Source organism: Aspergillus pseudonomiae (assembly GCF_009193645.1).
Source record: "Aspergillus pseudonomiae strain CBS 119388 unplaced genomic scaffold BDV37scaffold_94, whole genome shotgun sequence".
In the NCBI taxonomy this organism is placed as follows: domain Eukaryota; kingdom Fungi; phylum Ascomycota; class Eurotiomycetes; order Eurotiales; family Aspergillaceae; genus Aspergillus; species Aspergillus pseudonomiae.
In genome coordinates, this window is record NW_022476086.1 from 62979 (window position 1) to 87319 (window position 24341).

Sequence of the window (24341 nt, forward strand, 5' to 3'; positions counted from 1 at the left end):
GAAACCTTCCATCGTGCAACCAGTAAGGTCTCAGTATCAGGTCACCGCGCGAAGTCTGCAGACAACATCCCATTGATGGGAATAGACCGGGCGAGAACCCTGTCAAGTGACAATAAACCCAACCTTTGACTTCCGGCTCGTATTATGTCGGTGGCAAGAGTCTTGCGTCATGTCGCGTCGCCGAAACACTCTTAAATAAACGTGCTCTCCCTATTTCTCTAAAGCTTCACATATACTCTACGTGTACTTGAGAGACATGTAACAGCAGATACAAGACCTCAAACATGGCAGTAACTATCCCGGGTGGACGAACGCCCATGCGGTAAGTGAACAGCTACAAAAACTCATGATAGGCTGAAAGTGGTGATATGCTTTGTCTTGGAAGATACTCATTTGTGTCTGCGCTGATTAGGCCCCAAAACCCAGCCGCCTTTAGCGTTGTGGCCGGAGCAGCTGCGGCGTGGATGGCCTTTAGATGGTACTCGCCGTCGAAACCGGAGCCGAAATCACTCCCTTTTCCATATGAAGATGCCGAGGACGTTATACAGTCCAAGCCAAAGAAGAAAGGCCCAACCAGAATTCCTTAAAGGATGGAAAGTGGTTGATTGTTAAATTCGGAATCTAGTCTTCAGTGTGTTTGGTCTGCATTTATCTACGCAGATATATTGTGCGAATCTGTGTTTCTCATATATGGCTCTGAAAATGCAATGTCGTTCTTTTCATTACTTAATAATTACCCATAGCCTATACTAGGCCGTCATTCTGAATCTGAATTTGACAACGTGACTGGATATAACTCCCTGCGAAGTAACACTGATGCTTATAAAAGATCTATAATAGGTAAATTACCACTATCACCGAAGCAGTTAGGTGGCTATCTATCTAGTTAAATAATAAGCTGACCTATATTTAATATTTAGACCATATAGGTCTCTAGTTCGAGGAATCAGTTCTTATTATACCATTACATCGATCTTCTGGAAGTACTAAATTTTTAAAAGTGGTTCATGAATCATGCTAGGAAAAGAAAACACCATAGAACCGTTGAGCCGAGTGCCAAGAAAATAAAATAGTACCTAGTTAGCCGCCTACCTACACCATCGTCCGAACCCAGTACAAGTCAGCCTCTTCTTTAACATCATCTTATTCGTCCGTCACGAAAAAAAATGTTACCCAGAGGCGTGAGCAAGGTATCCTTACATCCGCCACGCTTTTCGTCCATTTTTGCGGCAATTGAGCCGTCCCCGTAAACCTCTATACCCTCGACGCGTTCGTGTTGTCGCTGAGTCTGTACCAATTCTCCCCTCTTGCGGATCACAACTGTTCGCTCACAAAATGACTACCGCAAGCCAGCGGAAGCTTCCCCCCAAAGCGGAACACGAAGACTTTTTTCAATACACAAGTGGGCGCTGGCTGTGGGATGAGGAGCAGCAGTTGAATGATAGGTACAAACCCTTTGATCCTGTCGCCCTATAGAATATAGCAGCTGAGAGCGCGGGTTCAAACAACTGCGTGTCAATGCGAAAGTTAGCAGAAGGAGGGTATAACAAGGTGTTTCGTCTTATTACGGATGATGGAAAAATAGTCATAGCACGTAGTCCCAATCAGAATGCTGGCGCTCCGTTTTAGACCACTGCATCGGAAGCTGCGACGATGGAAATTGTGAGAACGCCTTCCAACTACTGATTGAGAAATTCATTGAAACCGGGCTTTTGAGAGAGAGACTCAGTGGGTAACGAAGACACGACCATAAACTGTGGATGCTGGATATTTTAGGAAGCTACACTAACCGTAGATTCATTTTGGCTGTTAAAGCTACACAGAACCTTTCCTGCGATGGGCCTATAAGGTTATTTCTTTGGCAACATGAGATTGAATTCCGACAAAGATCCACCATACAGCTTTAAGTGGTGTCACGTGGGCTACAGAACTACTGCATTAGGCAGAAAAAAGGGATTAATTAAGTGACCTAAGTAGTCTACTTGCATGTACCAATACTTGGCCTTTTTACACACACCAAACAAAAAGAAGAGAGAAGAAACGTAAAGGGGGAATTGGCAAGGCAAGAGGAGTGGACGATCAGCAACACAGCGCTTGGCAAAATGACCACAGCGCTTACATTCAACCACTGCAATGCAGCCTTATTGTTGATTTGTTACACAATTTAGGATTTAGGTTGACTTGAAATTCGCAGTTAGGCTTTTAGTATCCTTGCACCTGGTGTATTCCCACATCGAGAATGCACTGAACACCAACATTGTTTATCTCGTGAGGCTCAGGTTGGATGACAGAATCGGCGTTTTTCTTGACTCAAAACAAGCTACACCATGATGCGAAGAACATACCAATATTAGCGCCATAACAAGACCAATACTTGGGGATTGGTAGGAACCAATGGCTACGATGGCCGACGTGGTGTCGTGGTTTGGGGACATATCAGCCTTGCCGCCAGTCGGGCACCACAATCACAGCCAAGAACGAGCAGGGGTAGTCCCAGGCTGTTGCAATGGCGTTGCAATTTGAATCACCGCTAATGCTACCACCTTCAATAATAATAGTATCACATGCATTGCGCAGCGGGGCGCTAATAGAGGCTGTCAGCCTCGTCGCTTCTAGCTGTGCTCCACCACGGCGCTTACGATGGTTGCTGGTAGGAATATATCTTGTTCTCGATGGGGATGGTCTTCTCCATGGGTTAGACAACCAGAGGATAAGCAATGGAGCATAAGCTAAGCACAGGTGAGCCCAATGCTCTCGATAAAACAGGATTATGTCTACTATCGCTGGATGGTGGTGGTGTGCGAGGGCTTTCAACCCTCTATATCTTGAAGCATCTCATGGCTCGATTGAGCCATGAACGACCGGAACTCGGTCAAGTCAAGCCTTGCGAGATATTCGATCTCATCGGTGGCACGAGTACTGGAGGCCTTATTGCGATCATGCTTGGCCGCCTGAAAATGAGCGTTGACGAGTGTATCGATACGTACGTGAAGTTGATCAAAACGGTTTTCGAGAAAAAGTCCCGATGGCCCATAAATTTCTCCGGTGACATCAGGTCGCGATTTGACGCAGCGAAGCTAGAAAGTGCTATCAAAGACGTTGTGACCAGCCATGGAGCAAAGGAGACCGATCTTTTCAACGACGGATGCGACCGCGGCTGTCGTGTGTGAGTATATGACCCCATCGATAATGTGGGTTAATTCTTATGTGACTAGTTTTGTTTGTACTACATCGCACGAGACAAAAGATATTGTACGTCTTCGAGACTACAGTTTGCCGTCTAAGGATAACATTCCTGCCACCATCTGCCAGGCTGCACTTGCCACGTCAGCTGCTACAACATTTTTCGATCCTGTCTACATCGGCACACGAAAGTTTGTTGATGGTGCTCTAGGCTCAAACAACCCTGTGAACGAAGTGGAAGGAGAAGCGGCAGACATATGGTGTTCTGGTACTGGTGATTTAAAGCCGCTCGTGAAATGCTTCGTCTCCATTGGGACAGGGGATCCCGGAATAGCTGGTATTGAGGATAAGGCAGTCAAGTTCCTTTCTAAAACATTGGTCAGTATTGCGACCGAGACTAGGATAACAGAACAGAAGTTCATAGCAAGATGGGCCAAACACTACGACGATAAGCGGTACTTCCGTTTCAATGTTGAGCAGGGATTGCAGGGAATTGGTCTGGAAGAATACCGGAAGCAGGGAACTATAGAAGCAGCAACGCATCGATATCTGGATCACCAGACTCAGGTGTTCCGGGTGCGAGATTGCATCCAGAACTTGAAGCTCAAACGGGGTGGGTATATTGAAATCTTTGCATAGGATACAATGAACGCATAGCTAATCCGGACTAGGTATGGCGATGTCCAACATCTCAAGGATCCTCGGCGTACGTATACACCATGAACTTAAAGATCTAACATCATATTCACATTGTACAGGGAAACCACATTCCACCTTTAACACAGCTCCATATACGTATGACTCTTGTGGGCCGTTAATGTGCTAATGCTAATTTTCGTACAGCGTCAAGAACCAGAGCACCCTGGATCGTCCCTTTCCGACGGAATCCGCTTTTCGTCAGTCGCTCAGCGGAAATCGCCATGGTTGATGATATTCTCGGCGGTGACAGTGCATTTTCCCAGGTTGCGATTGTTGGGCTTGGGGGCGTTGGGAAAACGCAAATTGCGCTTGAATACGCGCATATCCTGCGAGAACGACATCCAGACTGCGCAATATTTTGGATGCCAGTCACTAACATGGAGAGCATGCTGGAGGCATATTTGCAAATTGCAAAAGAGCTGCAAATCTCTAATGTCGGAAATGATATCAAAGGCATTCAGAATATAGTCCAACATCGACTAAGTCAAGAAAACTCCGGTAAATGGCTGCTGGTACTAGACAATGCTGACGACATCTCCTTTTGGGCTGATAAAACCAAAGATATGGCTGGTTCTAGCCTGCCAAGGAGCAAGCATGGATCTATCCTTTTCACAACCCGAAGCCACAAAACAGCGGTTCAGTTAGTAGGGAGAAATATAGTCACGGTGAACGCGATGGATAACGCACTAGCCAAGAACCTTCTCGGAAATACTTTGATCGACCGGAGCCTGTTAGCTGACGAACGCGCTACCTCCAATTTGCTTCAGAACCTTACATACCTGCCGCTCGCAATTGTCCAGGCAGCCGCATTCATCAACAGGAATCAAATGACGCTCTCCGAGTATATATCGCTCCATGATAGCACTGAGGAGAGTACTATCGACATCCTTAGTCAAAATTTCGAAGACGAAGGTAGATACGGGAACGGAAAGAACTCCGTTGCGGCAACATGGCTCATATCCTTCGAGCAGATCCAGGCTTCTGACACATTAGCAGCGGAGTATTTGTCACTTATGGCCTGTGTTGACTCAAAGAACATCCCGCGGTTATTCCTTTCTCTTACACAGTCGGCAGCAGAATCTGCCAATGCTATTGGGACTTTGAAGGCTTTCGCATTTATTGCAAATCATCAAAACAATCGACTCTTTGACCTTCATCGCCTTGTGCACCTGGCGATGCGTAATTGGCTACGCATGCAGGGCACCCTCGAAAAGTGGACAAATCGGGCTCTGAGTCACCTGCAATCGCTGTTCCCATGGCCCGGCGAAGAGAACCAGCTCCTATGGAGGCCATTACTACCACATACTCGGTATATCCTGCAGTCATTGGCATGGGATAACCCAACTAGTACAGCAATATATCTGTTGTACGTCTTTGGATATTGTGCATTAAGGGATGGGAGATACACAGAAGCTGAGAGGGCTTTCAGCACGGCTACAGGTTCTAATAGAACTATGCTTGGTATAGAACATCCTAAGACACTTGAAAGCGAGGCAGCTCTGGTACAAGCATACGTCAAGCAAGGGCAATGGAACAAAGCTGAAAATCTGATTATACAAATATCACCCAGTCTCAGAAAGGTCTTCGGTAACGAGCATTTGGTGACATTGAAAGCCATGGGAGCTCTTGTTACGATATACTGCTACCAAGAACGGTGGGAAGAAGCGCGTAGGCTGGAACTACAAACCCTGAAAGCTTACGAGAGCGTGTTAGGTGCAGAGCATCAGGAAACCTTGGTGTGTAAGCGCTCGCTAGCATGGATATATTGCGGGACTGGCAAACACATTCGCTCCAAACAGCTAAATTTGCAAATATTGAAGGGTCAGAGAACGGCACTTGAGATGGAGCACCCATCTACACTCAGCACCACCCGCAACCTGGTAAATGATTACATATCGCTCGGGCTTCTGAGATAGGCAGAAGCGCTTCAGACGCAAGCAGTGGAGACTTCCAAGAGAGTCCTTGGAGCAGAGCATCCTGACACATTAGATGCCATCGGTATGCTGGCCACAATTTATAGCGTCACAGGTCGCCTCGAATCGGCCGAGAAGCTGGAGATCCAGGTTTTAAAGACCTACCGAGAGGTTCTCGGTACGGAGCACCCTTATACTTTATGGGCTATGTCGCCCTGGCCTACACCTGGTGGAGAATGGGTCGATATGCTGAGGCGACTGATCTATTGGAGAAGTGCCTACTCTTAGAAACGAAAGTTCTAGGTTTTGACCACACCAACACGATAAAACATGGTCGTAGATTACGCAGATGGCAGTTATACCAGCAAATGATGAGTGGATGCACTCCAAGCTAGTCGACAAATACTCCTGGAACGCTATCATCCATAGGAAACCTGTTTTATCTAACCATACTTTTCTCTCTCTGGCCTGATACAATGTTTTCCTTCCATTTACTTTGTTCGCTATTATCGTACAGGTGGGTAGGATAATAATATAATGAGCTTTCTAGGATTTGGCATACCCTTTGACCACAGGACTATTTATTTCTTATATCCTTTCGTCCCTGAAGCCCTTTGTCAACCCTGGGAGCATTTGTACGGATTCGTCCATAAAGACCAGCTTTTTGTACGATGATTCAGTGCTACTGATTCCCTCTTTTTTATGTTTTCTTCTTTCCACTGTCCGCTTATCTTTCCACATCTATGATCCTGACCCCGTATAAACCAGTATATAGAGATATATGATACGAACTATCAATGTAGCTTGGTATCAACTCCTTGTACGGAGTAGATAAGTAAGTTTACTCATTAGGGCTATTGATTCGTAATGATAATCAATACCCGATCGGGTCTCCGCTCTCATAGCCGAAGAGTGGATCCATAACGCGATCAAAGATCAATCAAATGTGATATTTATAGACTAATGAATCGGTGCACGAACATGGCTTCAACAAATTTTCCTTCTCTTATCACTTCCCCGCAGTTTCTTCTCCTTTGTATCTCTGCCACGTAGAAAAGAATTAACCACCATACACTCTGATCGGGCTAAGGACCTATATAAATCTGCCATGCACTCAACTACCCGTCAATATGACTCGCTCGATGGGGCATCGAGAACAGAAGCCGACGTTGAGCCCGCCCTACCACATGAGGAACAACCCCTGCTATCTTCAGAGGAAATCTGGAAACCACCAAAGGGCTTCCTCTGGATCCAGATTGGTATGGATCACTGCGAGCCTAAAGCACCAGATCGCTAATGATTTTCCCAGCGATTATGTCCAACGTTTTCCTCTCTGGCTTCGACGGCACTATTACCGCTTCAACTTATGCCGTCATCAGTTCGGAATTTAACGCTGCCAACACCGCCTCATGGCTTACCACATCGTACTTGATTACTAGTACTGCTTTTCAACCTCTTTATGGTCGCTTTTCCGATATCTTTGGACGGCGTACCTCCTTCTTTACGGCAACCCTCACCTTCATGGTCGGTTGTATTGGCTGCGGCATTGCCAAGGATATCGTACTTCTCAATTTGATGAGAGCATTGACTGGAATCGGTGGGGGTGGTCTGATGACTATGGGTATGATGGACTCGTGTATTCGTTAAACAATATTGAACACTAATATCGTTCAGCCACCATTGTCAATTCAGATCTGATCCCATTCCGTCGTCGTGGCATGTACCAGGCCCTCCAAAATGTTATGCACGGTTTCGGTTCTATCTGTGGCGCATCCCTTGGAGGCTCAATTGTTGACACTATCGGGTGGCGATGGTGCTTTCTTATGCAGGCTCCCGTTGGACTGCTCGCACTAATCACAGGTCATCTGGTAATTCATCTTCCCAGGAAAGCCGATCTTATCGAACCGGGTCAGGGCTTCAGAGCCATCTGGCGACGAATCGATCTCTCTGGTGCATGCGTTCTTATTCTAGGCCTCTCCAGTCAGTTGGTTGGATTAAGCTTGGGCGGAAACGATTTGCCCTGGTCTAACCTATGGGTGATTCTTTCACTCGTTTCAAGTGTGATCCTTTTAGGTGCTTTCGTGGTTATTGAAACAAAGACGTCCGCGATCCCGCTGATTCCTCCGAGAATGCTGCAAGGTCTCCTACCTATTGCTACCCAAGTCGCTAATGTCTGTGTCGGAATGGCGGCATATGCAGTATGTAGTGTTGCGCCGTTCTCTCAATTTGAGCTAACACTAGTAGTTTCTCTTTACGCTCCCATTGCTATTCCAAGTCATTCTCTTGGATTCTGCCGCGAAGGCTGGTGCGAGACTGGCGATCCCGTCGCTCGCGACCCCAGTGGGTGGCGTTATCTCCGGCATTGTCATGTCCCGCTGGGGAAAGCTCGCCCAACTTGTACGTGCGGGCGCTTTGCTGATGTGCATCGGAAACGTATTGGTGATGTCACTGCAATTCAACGACGCTGGCTGGAAGTACTTCACGTACGTAATTCCAGCAAGCCTGGGGCAGGGTATCGTGTACCCTGGGATTCTGTTCACATTCCTTGCCGCATTCGACCATTCTGGTACGCACAATATAGCGAAGCATGTCTAGGCGGGTTGTTACGCTAACAATTCACAGACCACGCTGTGTCGGCATCCACGGTCTACCTGGTGCGCTCGCTTGGCACCGTTTGGGGCGTGGCGATCACATCCACGATTATACAAAATACATTGCGCTCAGGCCTCGCTGAGGCCTTGAGTGGAGTACCAGACAAATGGAAAGTAACATCCCTTTCGTTGCGAGTAGCACCTAGTTGAGCGATAACTGATCACTTTCGGCACAATTCTAGATTATTGATGATATTCGACACTCGGTGTCGGCTATACATGATCTACCTCCCGACATTCAAATGGCCGCCAGACTAGTATATTACCGGGGCATCCGACTGTCCTTTATGGCTTCGGCTTGCTTTGGGTTTGTCGCTACTATCGCAGCACTTTTCACTAAGGGTAAAGGGCTACACCGTGCGAATAGTGTATAAGCCGATATCAGAGGGCCAGTTGCATAGGGCTAGCCACCCTAGAATCTTGAGCTCAATATAGGAGGTGGAAATCGGAAAGGTAGGCTCGAAAGAGGTAGACAGACGGAGCGGGATTTGATGAGAATGGGCAGGAAGACGGTATCGGAATTAGTTCCATACCGGAGACATAATAGGCGTGAAGGGCAGCCTTATCAACAGAAAGCCTACCAGCAATAGAACCAAAGGTGCAATGAACTTTATGGCAAATTAGCCTTATCAGAACTTCCTGCCAGTCATTGGTGATTGCAACTGTACTTTGTTGATAGCAACATTACCTTGGGTATATTCAACGTCGCATCTATTCCGCAATGCGGATAAATCCCACTCTCAGGGAGCTGAACAGGTCCAATGGACAAACGTGAAGTATATACTAATGAACCTTATCCGGGGTTAGGAAATGCGGGGAAGCATCAAGTAGGGCAAGATATCCTGGCTACGCTACTCAGTTGCAGAGCTTCTTAAACGTCGGTCGGCTATCAATTCCGCCGTCATTCCGCTATAGTCATGCATTTAGGGGGACCCGAAAACACTTCTTCCTGTCAAAGTGCAAGATAATGTAGTGTTGATATACCGGGCTCGGAATTCGATAAGCGTTCCGACTATCGCTCACTATCTTGATAGGGTATGATATCGTTACTAACGTATGGCCAGAAACCCTAAAGTAGACTCCATCAATCGTCTGTCCCATTGGCCTAGCGTTGACAATATGGGAGAAATGTAATGACATATAACTGCACTTTAAAACGATTCTCGTACTTAATCATCTCACTTCACAGAACAGTATGAGTAAACAAGACCTCAAACCCAACCATGACCTCTCCACTCCCTCTATCGAACTTTCCAACGGCCAAGTCGCCGTAACAGGCCTCCCCAATGCGCCAATGAAACAGAACTTTAGCATACTCAGCATCATCGCGGTAGGTTACAATATCTCCAACAGCTGGGTTGCCATCGCGGCCAGTTTCGCCATCGCCATCCAGTCCGGCGGGGCTGTGACCTTGCTCTATGGGATCATTCTCGTTTCCGCCGCTATGCTCTGTACAGGCCTGACACTTGCTGAACTTGCAAGTGTCTACCCCACTGCAGGTGGGCAATATCATTTCACCTCGATCTTGGCTACAAGTCGTTGGAGTCGCAGTTTATCATATTCCAGTGGGCTGGCAGCCGTATTCTCATGGATTACGCTGAGTGCATCTATTGCATTATCGTCGGCTAATGTGCTCATGGCCATCATAATCCGGTGGCGGCCGGAATATCAACCTGAAACATGGCACTATTTCCTTGTGTATCAAGCGATGAATATTGTTATGGTTCTTTATAACATATTCCTCACGAACAAGACGCTGTGGGTCTATAATCTTGGTTGTAGGTGCTCAATGTCTATCTTCTCACACGACCTACTGAATGAAGAAGGCTAACGGATGTAGTCCTCCTTTCAATATCCACTTTTCTCGCCATAACAGTTACCTGCCCCGCTCGCTCCTCCATCCAAATCGACTCTGCACACGTCTGGACACAATTTGCCAATGGATCTGGCGGCTGGCCAGATGGTATCTCCTTCTTGACGGGTCTTTCCACCCCTCAATTCATGCTTTCTGGTCTCGACGCAACGCTCCATCTCGCTGAAGAATGTCTTCAACCGGAACGCATTGTTCCCAAAGCAGTTATTGTAACTGTATTCGTGGGGTTCTTGACCGCATTTCCCTTCTCTGTCGTCATAATCTACAGTTTCAAGGATGTGGAGCTCTCCCTCACAACTCCAACTGGGTGCGTCAGCGTCTAACTCCCTCCAAGTTCACCACAGTTGAGGGCTAGTCTAACGTGAGCCAACAAAAACCAGGTTTCCTATCTACTTTATTTGGGAAAAGGCCACACATTCCCCAGCAGCCGCGACAATCTTCATGGCCTGCATGCTCACTATATCCTGTGTAGCCCTAAACGCAGTACACCAAACCTCATCCCGACTAACATGGTCTTTTGCCCGAGACGAAGCACTTTTCTACTCGCATAAGTTAGCCTCTGTTAGCCCTACACTCGGGGTACCTGTATACGCGATCCTTCTTGATGGACTATGCGTTCTGCTACTGGGAGTTGTTTATGTTGCATCTTCCAACGGTAAGACAACTCTACCCTTGTCAAACCCGTGCATAGGTTGTACTGTGCCTTGCGTGTTAATATATCATTCAATAGCATTCAACGCCTTCATAAGCACTACAGTTGTCGTCGCGCAAATATCTTACGCCATCCCCTCCGCGCTTCTTCTGTACCGTCGTCGCTCGTCGGATTACCTCCCTCCATCGAGGCCATTCAAACTAATGAATGCAATTGGTTACATTGTCAACATCACAACGATTGTGTGGGCTGTTGTGTTGACTATCTTTTTCTCGTTTCCAACTGTCTTACCAGCTACAGGTGGGAATATGAGTACGTTGCGTTCCCTTGAGATACCTTTTCTGCTTTTCTGCTTTTAACGGGCAATACATACTAACTGGTACTCCAGACTACACTTCCGTGGTGCTTGTTGCAATGCTAGTTCTTGGGGTCGTAAACTGGTTTGCATATGCACGGAGGCATTATCATGGGCCGAGATTAGAACTATGAGACTTTTACTTTTCTACTTATTCTCTATGTGCTCGTCTTCCTTTTATCTCCCCATGACACTGGTTAGTCCCAGTCTATTACTACAATACTCCGTATAGATAAAGCTACTAGCCACAATTCAGGCAGTATTGTTATGATCTAGGCCCCTTCCATTGATCACATTGCTTCGGTTCCGTAAACTCATTGGTGTATACTTGCTACCTCTGGGTGCATTTACTTTGTAGTCGTTTTACCGCATTGCTACTGTGCTAATTTAGGGAATAGAAGTCTGTAACGTAACCAAGTATACATGGCATGGCTTCCAAGCCACGTGAATGACGCCGCTTTATTGGTCACTGTTTCTACCTCGGGCAGATCAGTCGTTCGTAGCGACTTAATCATGAGCTTCTTTTCATAGCCTCTTACATGTGCGCGTTTGAGTTGTCTACTAAATAAATCCCCAGGCAACCACATACTCAATTTAGAAGCCCTTATACAGTCTGGAACCTACGTAGGGCAATGTGCAAGAAGTTCTAGAACTCGTTAAGAATTCTGCAAGAGTGCTGCGCCTTCTGACAGATGTCATTGAAACTGGTTCTGGCATCAACTAGCCACTCTTTGATTAAAAATGACACGATGGCTGTGGCTTGCGCGCTCCGCGGTCTCCTATCAGGGTGAAGGAGATGCGGAAGTTGAAACGAAGGTGGCGCATGCAGACCAATGAGAAGGCCATTGGGTGTTCGTTAACCAATGGGAGTGTGTAACTAGAGGGGGTGGGGGGAGAAAGGGACTTGGGTCCGGTCACTCTCTTCCGACGGGTCCCTGTAGGGCTGTGGCTGTGGTAAGGGGGCTGTGTAAGAGCTACGAGTAGTACGGAGTATAGGCTCGTAACTCAGCTCATTATGGTGAATTATATTGTCTGACGGGTTTGTGCTACGAACTCTCTCAATTACCGAGGATTGTTGTTGACTCGGAAATACTACCTAGGTAGGTAGCAACCAACAAAGGGAGCAATGGCCAGTCAGTACGGCCAGGATTCGCACCAGCCCCAATGCGGAATGCCGGGAAAAGAGGTGACGATAGTTTGAGGACAAGGCTATCAGGGTGGAAATATCGAATTCTTCTTAGTGGGTATACTAAAATTGCTTAGTGCTAAGAATCTTTCTTGGGTGAGAATTGCAAAGAAATTCTGGAAATTCGAATTTGGATTGGATTCCATCTTTAAGAGTGCAATCTGAGCCCACCGGACGATCGGCTTCTCCTCTTTTTCAAGCCCATTCCCTATTTTGAATTTCTCCGCTTCGGACCTGTCCTCTGCTTTTCTCCCCCGTTGGTTATTAATTCCACTTTTTTACTCTCTCTTTCCTTCCCCCCCCCTTCAAGTTCTTGTCTCTTGTTCGACCCGTTCGTACTTGGCATTTCTTAGGTACCCTCTACCCCCTTTCATTGGCCCTTACTGTGCCCACGAGAGCCTCTTTTCCCCATCATCTTAATTTTCTTCTTCAACCGATTCCATCATTTGAAGCTTGGTTTGATCAGTCCATACTGACCGGCGTAATAATCGTTCTGCCCACAGATATCTATCATCATGAGTTACCAACAACAGCCCCCCTATCCTCCCCAGCCTGCGTAAGTACTCCAATGCTACCCGGTTTTTCTTATCCGTGTTTGCGACCGTGTTTGCGACCGGCTTTGCGATGTTTGCCCAGGTAGTGTCGGAGGCTATAGTGTCGCAGTTGGCCAAGGCGCGGTTTTGAGGGTCTTGTCCGATGTCATCCGTTGGTTTTCCCTTGGAGTGGGCGGACCAGGCGGAGGAGACTCGACACCTGTCCCTTCAAAGTCCTTTACAATTCATTCTGACTCCCGTCCTCTGTGCAGCTACGGACCTCCTCCTGGTAACTACGGACCTCCTCAGGGTGGCTACCCTCCCCAGCAGCCGTACGGTGGTTACCCTCCTCAGGGTCCTCCTCCTGGACAATACGCACCTCAACCCCCCGTAAGTTGCGGCTCTGGACCACCTCTCAGGCCGACCAGCTAACGATCATGTAACAGATGGGATACCCGCAGCAACCACCTCCACCACAGGAGAAAAAGAGTCACGGCTGCCTTGGTGCCTGGTGAGTACTCCGTCTTCTCCGGGATCTGCGCGTGCCTGGTGCTAATCCTCATGTTCCATTCAGCTTGGCCACCCTTTGTTGTTGTTTCCTGTGCGAAGAGAGCTGCGAATGCTGTATGGAATGTATCGAATGCTGCGAAATGTGCTAAAGCTTCACGACCCGTATATGACCTCGATGATACGATAATACCTACCCATCGCGTGCAGGATAGCCGGTTAGGGTGAGGGCGCCGGGAGGCGCTGAAACTGCCGCGATTCGGCGTACAGCCCTTTTCGCTTATTTCGCTTTCCTTTGCCCGGTCGATCTGTCCTCCAAACGCCGTGGACCGTACCGATTTTTATCAATCATGTTTACTTGGGAATAATGGCTTCCGAGACAAGGAGGTGCTGGATTGGGGAAGATATCTGCTTTAGCTGGATGGCGCTTTCAGTTCGATAGCCTTTTCATTTCTCGTGGATCTTGTTTTTGTTTCCTTCTTGCGTCGGTGTTTCTTCGAAGGGAGCATTGTTTTACGATCGATTGTCTCCGTGGATCGTGGAGTGCAATTTCATCTGCAGTACGGAGATAGTCTTCAATTGGACCTTTGTTTCTTCTTTTTACTATATCTTCCCATCAGAAATCTGGCGCCCACCAGCTTTGAAGGATGACCGTAGACGACACTATGCAAAGGGTCAAAATGTTATGATATATGAAGATCAGAGGCACCGAGAGATTCAAAATTAGGGATGTCAGGGGCATCCGATTGCCCACTCGCACATCAACCTCAGCCTCTCATCTTGCCGTTCAGTTAGTACAGTCTCACCTTCGTCTATCATGATAGCGAACTGGTAAGGGGTTTTAACGAGCCATTCGATCAATTATTAGGAGCGACACCTGTGTATGCCGGTGAGCGAACGTTTCCTCGATTATAGGTAGAGGACCTTGGGATGCAAAAGGCGGACATGATCTTCTTCACGAGGCAAGCTCGATCCCAATACCCGTGGTTGTTAGGGGAGTCAATCTCTGAGATTGGTCGCAACTGGAAGGATATCGCGCATGGGTTCTCCAAGGCGAAGTGAATGTGATTATCAGCAACACATCATAGGACTGACCTTGCCAATATCCTCAGGCACACTTAAACTCGATGACAAAATCAACCACCGCCTTGTCTGAGGTCTCCAGATGCGCCGGAAAAGAGTGGTGCTGTGTTAAATAGCCCGGATAAATGTCGGCAGAACCGCCAGGCATCAACATTAATTCGCTGCAACCCTGGTGGTACTAATAGCCTGCGGTTGAAGACGGAAAAATAATCTCCGTGCAATGCAGCATCCTATGCCCAGTTTTAGGCACAAGTGAGACGATCACGGCAACGATGATTTCTATGATGCGGGGGAACTCCGCATTTTTATCCCCTGCTGAATACATCATTCTCGAGTCCAATGTACCGCGGAGAGGTTTTCTTTGATTACAGTCATGAAGCTGAGAATATGTGATACTATGTATCCAGGATTAAACATGCTATTGACTTCACAGGCCCTGGAGCCTAGACCTTTGACGATGCATGTCGTCTCGATGGTCATACGCTATCATGCAATTTGACAAAACGTTAAACCATCGTCGTGCATGAAGTTATGACTTCATTTTCTACCTGCATACCCCTCAAGGACTTTTACCAGAAGCGGAAGTCTTGTTCCTCAATTCCTCAATGTCATGGTCTACTCCACAGGAAATGCTGCCCCTTGGCGACAGACTCTCTTCGGCATGTCTGCGATTGCCGGAAAACGGTCCTTGTCGTGGGGTGGGCTCCGCTGGGGTCGGGGATAGCAATCACATATAAATTGTCTGGGGTTCACCGGCCGGGGTCAAGTTCTGGACGGGAATAAGATCGGCAGAGTGCATCGTAGGGGAGAGCCACTATGCTACGCAAATGTTTCCTTCTGCCCCTGCTGGCAGCTTGCGGTGCAGCGGTTGAGATCTCCGTTGCATCGTCTGGTGGTAATGCCACTAGTGGTTTACAATATGGTATCATGGAAGAGGTAGGTTCCCCACAGCGAGTGGGTTCGATCGGAGATGGTGGCTGACTATTGTGTAGGAAATCAATTACTGTGGTGATGGGGGTCTCTATGCGGAGCTGATTCGCAATCGTGCGTTCCAGGGAGGCGAGAAATACCCTTCCACATTGGATGCTTGGATTCCAGTCGACGGATCGGCGCTGTCTCTAAAGAACCTCAGTCAACCCTTGTCATCTGCACTGCCCACATCAGTCAATGTCAAAGGAACGACAGGAAAGGCTGGCCTTACCAACTTGGGTTGGTGGGGTCTCGACGTAAGAGAGCAGACGTACACCGGCTCCTTCTATGTGAAGGGTGCCTACAACGGAACATTCACAGCTTCCCTGCAGTCCAATAAGACTGGCGAGGTATATGCCAGCGCTGTCATTGTGTCAAAGAGCGCTCGTGGCGAATGGACCCAGCATAACTTTACTTTGACCCCCACTAAGGCTGCCTCAAACACCGAGAACACGTTCTCTATTACCTTCGATGCTTCTGTGAGTGGATACCCCAATGACTGGTAGATTTGCCCTTACTGACTGTGTAGAAAACTGTTGACGGCTCCCTTGACTTCAACCTTATCAGCCTGTTCCCTCCTACATATAACGACCGTCCCAATGGACTTCGCAGGGATTTGATGCAAGCGATGGCCGACTTTGGACCTGTATGTCAATGTGCTTACATCTACTAGAATGACAATGCTAACAAACTAGAAATTCCTGCGATTCCCAGGTGGCAACAACCTCGAAGGCGATACCCTTGACGGCAGATGGAAATGGAACGAAACTATTGGACCTCTCAAGGACCGCCCAGGCCGTGCAACAACCTGGTCCTACCAAGAAACCCACGGGTTAGGTCTCGTCGAGTACATGGAATGGTGTGAAGACCTTGGAGTCGAGCCCAGTAAGTCGTTTATCACCAATTTATGACCCCTCTAACAAGTCCGTAGTTCTTGCTGTATGGGGTGGATTTGCACTGAACGGCGACGCAATCCCCGAATCTGAGCTCGGTCTATACGTTCAAGACGCCCTGGACGAGCTGGAATTCCTCACTGGCTCTGTAGACACCGAATACGGTGCCCTTCGCGCGTCCCTTGGCCATCCAGAACCATGGACAGTCAAGTATGTCGAAGTCGGTAACGAGGATAACCTAAACGAAGGGTTGGATTCATACAAATCCTACCGCTTCCAGGCCTTCTACGACGCAATCAAGGAGAAGTACCCAGACATTACAGTCCTGGCATCCACTGTTGAAATCGACTTCCCTGGCGATGCAGGCGGTGACTATCACCTGTACGATACGCCAGACAACTTCGTCGAGAAGTTCAACTTCTTCGACCAGTTCAGCCCCGACCATCCGATCCTCCTTGGTAAGTCTTGGTCTGGACTACCTTGCCAAGCCAATCATCCTTCCATATACGCTAACAATGAAATATGAACAGGCGAAATCGCAGCGATTCAGCTCAACGGACGCGAAATCGTCTGGGGCGGCTCTGCCCATTTCTCACAGTACCCATGGTGGATCGGTAGCGTCGCAGAAGGAGTCTTCCTCATCGGTGCCGAAAGAAACGCCGACAAGGTCCTGGGAACAACATACGTAAGGACCATCTCTATGCACCCAACCTCTAACCCTGTATCAATATCAACGAACTAACGTACATCCTAGGCCCCCTTCATGATGAACCTCGACAACTACCAATGGTCTCCTACCTTCCTCGCGTTCAACGCGAACCCCGATGAGACGGCACGTTCGACCAGCTGGCACCTTTACGACGTAAGTATATACATATACACCCATTGGCCTACCATGGTCCAGGACATAAACTGACAAAAAGAAAACAGCTCTTCTCTCACAACTCCTTCACACACACCCTCCCCACCACATCAGATTCCAGCTTCGGACCTCTCTACTACGTCGCTGGTGTCGACAACACAAGCAATTCTCATATCTTCAAGGCAGCCGTATACAACAGCACCGCCGACGTGCCCGTGTCTCTCACCTTTGACGGCGTCAAGGCCGGCACCAGTGCAAGCCTTACTGTGCTCACCGCTGCGGATCCACTGGGCATGAACGAAGTGGGAGTTGCCGATATTGTGGATAAGAAGACCTCCACTGTGACGGCTGGTGCCAACGGCGTGTTTGATTTCAGTCTGCCAAATCTGAGTCTGGCTGTTTTGAAGACGGAGTAGGCGTGTACAAGATGTACAGCCATTCGAACTGGATAGATTAGAATGGATGGATCAATGAGTAAAGTATGCTGAGATAACTTTGGAACAATTGTTTATATCTATATGAAGATCCTTCAATACCGGACTTGAATGTAATGTTTTTCTTCTTCTTCTTCTTTTTTCCCCCTTTTTTGCCTGTCCAATCGTGGGTAGGTGATAGTAGTCTAAGGGGTTATAATGATAGTATACCCGCCGTTCCATCAAGTTGCGTATATATCCGGCAGTTACAGAATCAGCAACTGTGCATGTAAAAGCAATATGCTCTGACAAAAACTAGCCATAAACAGTAGAAAATGGAGCACTGTTTTCCAGTGATGTATTGTCATATTTTGCAGCGCGAAAGAGACATTCCTAATTGTTTGCTACGGTCGCCTTTCCGAGGGGAGCGTTATGACAGCCGGAGTACGAGAAAAATAAGGTACATCTATCTACTATAGAGGGACACAAATATTTAAAACTAGATCTCAAGCATTGTTCAGGTTCAACATGTCAAATTTATTAAGTTCTGGTGTCTAATAATTATCATTTGTAGTGGTTAGTTAGCATACTTATCTGCTGAGTCAGTCAGTCTTCTGGAAACAAGCTCCTGAAAAAGGAGGGGAAGATTAAATATTGTATCATTCAGTTCCCGAAAAGTACCATCACACAAGAAGTGAACTTAAATATAGATACACCATGGGACTGATTTGGTGTTGCAGGTTAGTCTCGGGCTGCTTGTGAGGTGCAAGGTATGTGCTATAGTTCCCCGCCTCGAAGGATTCCAGAGCCCTTCCCATTATTGTCATGGGTCATGTGAGAGGTCAGTGGTCATATCCATGTGAACTTGACTGCAAACCAATCCAACCATGTCAGGCCCATTCGATCTAAAGCAGTAGGTAGTATGGTATCACCTCGAGCTAAGTAAAAGTACCACGAGGATCACCAACTTGCGCAGGGTATACGCTGCCTGTGAAATCTACGTCCTGCATTTTCTCTTGGAGATAGTCCAGAGTAGGCTAATTAGTAGGAAAGTGCCATATAAGTAGCTAGTTGCCACGGAGTGGCAGTAGAAGTCGTTGCTCAGAACTCCCCCCTCTCCCCGTTAGGGACCAAAATGGGCTTCCGTCGCTTTCGAGTATGTTCTCCAATTGAATGTATTGTTAAACTTTGAGTCTGGCTGATGTCACTGTTCATCATCACACATTATGTCGTATCGCCCGGTGGGCTTCATAGAGGTCCGGGTTATCTCCCACTGCAGTCTCGAAAAGAAGAGAATCCAAAAAGAAAGGAGAAGAAAAGGAAAAGTGAAAAACGGAAAGGTGAAAGAAGATAAAGTAGCTGTGAAAGAAGAAGAAGAGAAAAAGAAGTTTGAAGACACGAGAAATCGAAGAAAGGTCAAAGTAAGAAATGATGATGTGAGAAGATTATGTTGTCAAGCAATATAAGACAGCCCCCCGGGGAGAGGAAGAAGAGTAAAAATGGACAGGAAATTGTCAAAGAATATATCAACAAGAAGTGCGCGAAATCATCAGAAATCTAGTGAGAAGAATCGTAAAGTCACACATACGAGTCGATCTCAGGAACTAACGGCTGAGCATCGAGATAACATGAGGCATCAAGCGATGGTTCCAGCCCCATCACAGGAAAGGTAGACAATGTATCATACCCATTCGTCAATGTTGACTCCAGCCCTGGGACCGGAAAGCCTTCCGGGGAGATTGTGGGCAGGCCATTCATCATATCCTCTGCAGAAACAGGGGGTGGTGCCGCAACTAGATCATCACCTAGTGCGTCCTGGTCAATAAAATTTTGAGCGTTCTCGAGAACTACTTCCTCCTTCTGCACCATCCAGTGCTTAAGGACTTCCATCGGCGGGTGATTACCACCGCCCTTGCCACCGCGCTTCTCACTATCTTTCCCACGTCCGCCCCGGCCACGCTGGCAGGGGTTGAAATGGGTCCGACGCAAGTGAGCGGCAGCGTTGTAGTTAGCACCATATCGCTTTCCATTGCGGCAAGCTTTGCAGTTGGCCAAGAAAGTCTTTCCAGGAGAGATATCAACACAAACCCAGACCTTACGAACCACAGCGTGGACCCGCTCAATGTGACGTCGCAGCTCGTGCTCCCCATGAAAGCCATCGGGCTGGTCGTTGCACATAGTGCAATACGTCTTTTGGCGCGGGGGTCGCTGGATCGAGGCCTTAGGAATGGCTGCGACCTCTTTGGAAGTCCCATCAGAAGATGAGATACGTATCATCTTAGTCTGCTCGGTCGCCTTAGGAGGAGACATGCTCTGCGATTCCACTTTCGGGGCAATGGGTCTGGCGCCCTGAACGATTTGTTCCTGAGTCCTCCGAGCCGCCCTTGAGGGCTGAGAGAGAGACGAGTTGCTACTGTCCGAAGACATGGAATGTTTCATCTCCGTTGCCGGGGACGAAGAAAGAGTGGACACGGGCGGTGCAAAGGATGTAGCAGGGGGAGCAGAGCAAGAGAAGGGCGGGGCGGGAGATTCAGTCAAAGGGAACGAGACATGATCCATGTCGCGCTGCGCGGATGTGAAGGGGTTGGTAAATGGAACGTTCATAGGGGACGTGGAGGGAATGAAGTCTGAGGATGGAAAAGGAAACGAGCAGTTTGGATTGAGATGTGGCCCCGAAGAATCAAATCTCATCATTCCCATACCTCCACACAGGGAGTCAGTAGTTGGGGTTCTACTCATCTCCACTGCGGCCGACACCGGTTGGACCGGTTGGTCAACCAAAGATGGATTCCCTAGCCCAGTCAGGTCGGGAACCAGATCCGATTGTCCGTGATATTGCGGGACGAAGGATGGATTCGAGGGCTGAGCTCCAGTCGCCGTGGTATCCGTAGAAAGCGCCATCGAAAGTGCGGAGACTCCGCCTTGGGCCTGGTAGTCATCCAAGTATTGCTTTGCATATTCGGACGGGGAATATTCGTTGACGTGGTCAAGACGGCGATGGATGCGCTGGGGTCCATAGGAGTGTCGATGTCCCGTTGTGGGGGAGGCCAGCGAGGGTCGGTGGGAGACCGGAGTCTGTTGACTCTGCGAGCGGACCATGGCCGTGTGTCGGGAGGGACCCAAGCCGGAGTAGTTCTCCTTCCGAGAATTCGATCTAGATAGCTTCCGGATCGTCTGAGGAGCAGCTGGCGAGGACGCATGCGACAGATCGCGCGTCAAGTCAACGGTCACCGGAGGTTCCGGAGTCTGCCAAGTGTCAATCCAGGGACTGTTGGCGGGAGAGCAGAGATGAAAGTGAGAAAGAATGGAGTAGCGCAACAGGAACACAGGATGGGTTAAGAACGGAGAGGTGGAAAACAGGCGGGAGCAGAAGACCAAGATAGATCACATACGGTGACTCGTCGTTTCGTCGGAGGAAGACCAGAACCAGGTAGAGTCCGCGGAGTATCCTGTCGAGTCCGTTTCCCAGATTTCTCGAGAGATGAACCACCATTGTCAAGGATACCAGAGCCAGAAACCGGGCGGTAGCTGGGAGAAGATACAGCGGCCGCGGTGGGCATGAACTGATTTAACTGTTGACTCCAAAGTTCGTTGCGCTCTGCTTCCGAGAGGTGAGAATGCCGATCCAAGAAAGCGTCCCGATACCCAGAGATGGCCCTTTTGAAGAGTTCCTCATCGGCCATGTTGACAGCCATATTGGAAAGATATCCTCTTTTGAGTGTTGCCGTCTCTCACGTGAGATGAGGCAGGAAAAGAGCTGCTATCAGTACCAAATGACTCTGGGGGTTTAGGAGGGGTAGTTCTCTATGGAGTCGTCCGATACGTCAGTGTTTAATGAAACAGAGAAATCGATAACTCAGAACAAGTGGATAGAAAAGACTGACTGGTAAATCAAGACTGATCCCGTGATGTGTCGTGCGGAATCAGCGAATTTGATGGAGGAAAGAGAAGGGGGGGTAGTGTGATGTAGTATGCGATAAGGAGATAAGGAGAAGGAGAGATCAGGAAGTATAGGAAGTATAGGAAGTAAGAAGAGAAGGTTTCGGTGGTTGAGAAGATGGAGATGGAGAGAAGGAGGGAAGGATGTGATAGATATAGGGGCTGATAGTTGGCGCAAGTATCAAGATATATGTGACGTGACAGACGATCGATAGTTGGAGAAGATTGAGAGGAGGGAGGTGAGGGAGATATCAATTTAAGAATTGAGCCCAAAGCTCTCCACAGCCCGGCTTGATCAAATGGCCCGGACTACGGAGTACAATGGATGACTGAGATGGGGGAAAGGGGGTGTGGATTTGATGGTGTATGGAGAGGTAGGTCGTAGTCGTAGTAAAAAGTCCGTCAGTGAGCAGTAGTTCATGGCAAGTTTGAAACCAACCGGGGCGGGGATGAGACTCCATGAGATGAAGGGAAAGATTGGCCAGTGCCAGCCTGCACTAAGGCAGGAATGGCAGTGTGGACCGGGGGCATGAGAATGATCATGGATGGGCAGAAGGGTTGACAGAGAAGAGGGTCTGGACTCTAGAACCGTTCTGTCGACCGTCCGGGGTGGGCAACAGTGGCCAAATGGAATTATTTGATTTGGATTTTGGATTTTTTTTTTAAAAAAAAAAATTATGGATTATTTAATTATTCCATGATTTTCAGGTTCATTTTAATTTTTATTATAATTTTTATTTTTAATCATTTAATTATTCAATCTCTTCTATTCCTCTTTTTGGGTGGCCCAGTGTTTACCTAAAATTAACGTGGGATTCAATATGTACCCTAGTTATAATGATTTGATTCTTGTGAGATTTTTTTCTTTATTGTTTTTAGTTGATTATTTCCTTTTTACCTGGTGATTAGAGAGAGCACTAGTACAAATCTATCTATGGGAGAGTCCAAGCCTGGGGCAACAACGCAACAATAAAAAAGAAAACTTAGACGAGGGACCAAAAAGAAGTGGTAAATAAAATAAAAATAAATAATAAGCAGAAACAGTGAGCGAGCAGAGAGAACATCGTCATCGTAAATCAACTAACGAAAACCACATTAGCGTAAAGAAACCCAGAAATTGCCCGGAAAAGAGAAAAGGGGAGGGTAACACGCTGACTGGTCAAACGCAGCTTGATTCTCTCAGACCAGACGGACGGCTATCATGGGACAAGTAAGATACCTCCATGGCTTAGAAGGAGAACGAGTCAGAGAAGGACGACGTGCGAGCCCCGAAGTGAGGCAGCGAAACGGATTGCGCCGACGCACAGCCGGTCCAGCAAGAGAACAGATCAGTAGGATGTGTTGGATGATCAGTCATCAGGACTACTTTTATTAGTATATCCCCTAGAAGGTTAGGCCGTAGGACAGACTACCTAGCCCACTATGGACTAAGGTCAGTCAGTCTAGGTTAGTACCCTAGATCAGTTGGGTTAAGCGTGAGTGCAATACTCCCGTATCGTCGCACTCGGTACTAAGTACGGAGAGAGAAGGTAATGGATTCCAGTCAGTATTCCCGTTACCTCCCTAAGGGCGCCTACAGCGGGAAAGCCTTAGGAACATTCGGTACCAGCGTTACGTACCCTAAAATACCCTTTTATCGGCCGTCTTAAGGAAATGTCCATGAGACGCAGCGCTCCGTTCGCTGTACAACTTGACCAACTGCTCCTCGCACCCACATCTCTTGATTTTTCGGCCCTGTTAGTCGTCCTCATCGCTACCTCTATTGTGACGTACAGCCCATTCGGGTCTCAGTTAAGTTCCGCCCAATCGACTCGATGTCTGCCACGTCGTTTAGCTTACACTTTGGCTCTCTCGTCCCCATCTCTAATCAATGAGGTGTCCTTTTTGGGTAAGTCACTTTTACACTATCAGTTCATGGTGAACCCATTATGGGACAGCCGATTTGAACATTAACCCACCATTATCGTGGGAATAAGAACCCGATCTTTATCGGTCCTAAACTGTTTATCGCATTTACAAGCTCCAGGTACGGAATATAGTTTGGGAGTATGGGAGTGATCCCGCTACAAAACGGAATACTGGGCTGTATTGCCCGGAAGACCAATCCGTGCAATCAGAATTTGGGTAGCAACAGATACGCACCACGTTCTAGCTTCACCACCAGAAAATATTCTTTTCGTATCTTTTTCAGCTTGGCTCGTAAAGGCTCCCAAGTTGTATAGCTATTACTCAACAATGGCTGCAAGTGACAGTAAACTACTCCCCGGAGCTGAGCAATCCCATGGTACGCGTGCGGGAGGTTTCCAGGGTTCCGTGTTGAATTTCTATGTCCGAGGCGGTTGCGGGTATACGTACGTAATCTGAGTTCTCCTAGTTTTTCCTCTCGTTGGAGGGGTGTTTTCGTTCTTCTTTCGGCTTCTGAGTTCTGCGATGGCTCCGCCTCTATTGTCTGCGGTGACCGGACGATCTCGAGACTATCGATGAACGAACGATCGATCATTTGGCGACGGATAAGTGGGGCTCCTCCGACTGCCCAACAGAGTAAATGATCGGATCACGTGTATCACGTGATAACGGCTGCCAACCAAGGTCCTCAGGCAGAAGGTCACGGCAGCCGCGGGTGAACACAA

The 24341-nt window shown here is 47.9% G+C and overlaps 7 protein-coding genes across 7 annotated transcripts; 6 read left to right on the top strand and 1 right to left on the bottom strand.

The window, feature by feature from the left end:
* The first annotated feature begins 241 nt into the window (after positions 1-241).
* On the top strand, positions 242-789 carry BDV37DRAFT_260082 (uncharacterized protein). The gene has a single exon (XM_032083216.1). It carries the CDS (start codon positions 369-371, stop codon positions 585-587), a length of 219 nt encoding a protein of 72 aa, XP_031936874.1. The 5' UTR covers positions 242-368; the 3' UTR covers positions 588-789.
* Positions 790-2580: 1791 nt separating this feature from the next.
* Positions 2581-6532, top strand: BDV37DRAFT_260087 (acyl transferase/acyl hydrolase/lysophospholipase). Its single transcript, XM_032083217.1, has 5 exons — positions 2581-3166; positions 3216-3796; positions 3855-3889; positions 3942-3978; positions 4027-6532. The coding sequence occupies exons 1-5, from the start codon at positions 2718-2720 to the stop codon at positions 5796-5798; spliced, it is 2874 nt and encodes a 957-aa protein (XP_031936875.1). The 5' UTR covers positions 2581-2717; the 3' UTR covers positions 5799-6532.
* A 371-nt stretch (positions 6533-6903) lies between these two features.
* Positions 6904-9158, top strand: BDV37DRAFT_297673 (MDR family MFS transporter; the record flags this gene model as incomplete). Its single annotated transcript, XM_032090377.1, has 6 exons — positions 6904-7054; positions 7105-7416; positions 7470-7993; positions 8040-8361; positions 8418-8560; positions 8629-9158. 6 exons carry the CDS (start codon positions 6904-6906, stop codon positions 8818-8820), a joined length of 1644 nt encoding a protein of 547 aa, XP_031936876.1. The 3' UTR covers positions 8821-9158.
* Positions 9159-9641: 483 nt separating this feature from the next.
* On the top strand, positions 9642-11460 carry BDV37DRAFT_297675 (putative choline transport protein; the record flags this gene model as incomplete). The annotated part of the gene is made up of 5 exons (XM_032090378.1): positions 9642-10224; positions 10287-10626; positions 10700-10974; positions 11050-11283; positions 11360-11460. The coding sequence occupies 5 exons, from the start codon at positions 9642-9644 to the stop codon at positions 11458-11460; spliced, it is 1533 nt and encodes a 510-aa protein (XP_031936877.1).
* A 1567-nt stretch (positions 11461-13027) lies between these two features.
* BDV37DRAFT_287481 (uncharacterized protein) lies at positions 13028-13560 on the top strand (the record flags this gene model as incomplete). The annotated part of the gene is made up of 3 exons (XM_032088113.1): positions 13028-13068; positions 13318-13435; positions 13492-13560. The coding sequence occupies 3 exons, from the start codon at positions 13028-13030 to the stop codon at positions 13558-13560; spliced, it is 228 nt and encodes a 75-aa protein (XP_031936878.1).
* A 1891-nt stretch (positions 13561-15451) lies between these two features.
* Positions 15452-17775, top strand: BDV37DRAFT_275189 (alpha-L-arabinofuranosidase A; the record flags this gene model as incomplete). Its single annotated transcript, XM_032085352.1, has 8 exons — positions 15452-15571; positions 15628-16083; positions 16134-16250; positions 16300-16489; positions 16536-16955; positions 17028-17182; positions 17252-17359; positions 17428-17775. The coding sequence occupies 8 exons, from the start codon at positions 15452-15454 to the stop codon at positions 17773-17775; spliced, it is 1914 nt and encodes a 637-aa protein (XP_031936879.1).
* Positions 17776-18621: 846 nt separating this feature from the next.
* BDV37DRAFT_275190 (uncharacterized protein) lies at positions 18622-21467 on the bottom strand (the record flags this gene model as incomplete). The annotated part of the gene is made up of 4 exons (XM_032085353.1): positions 18622-18677; positions 18725-18756; positions 19361-21018; positions 21165-21467. The coding sequence occupies 4 exons, from the start codon at positions 21465-21467 to the stop codon at positions 18622-18624; spliced, it is 2049 nt and encodes a 682-aa protein (XP_031936880.1).
* Between the last annotated feature and the right edge of the window lie 2874 nt (positions 21468-24341).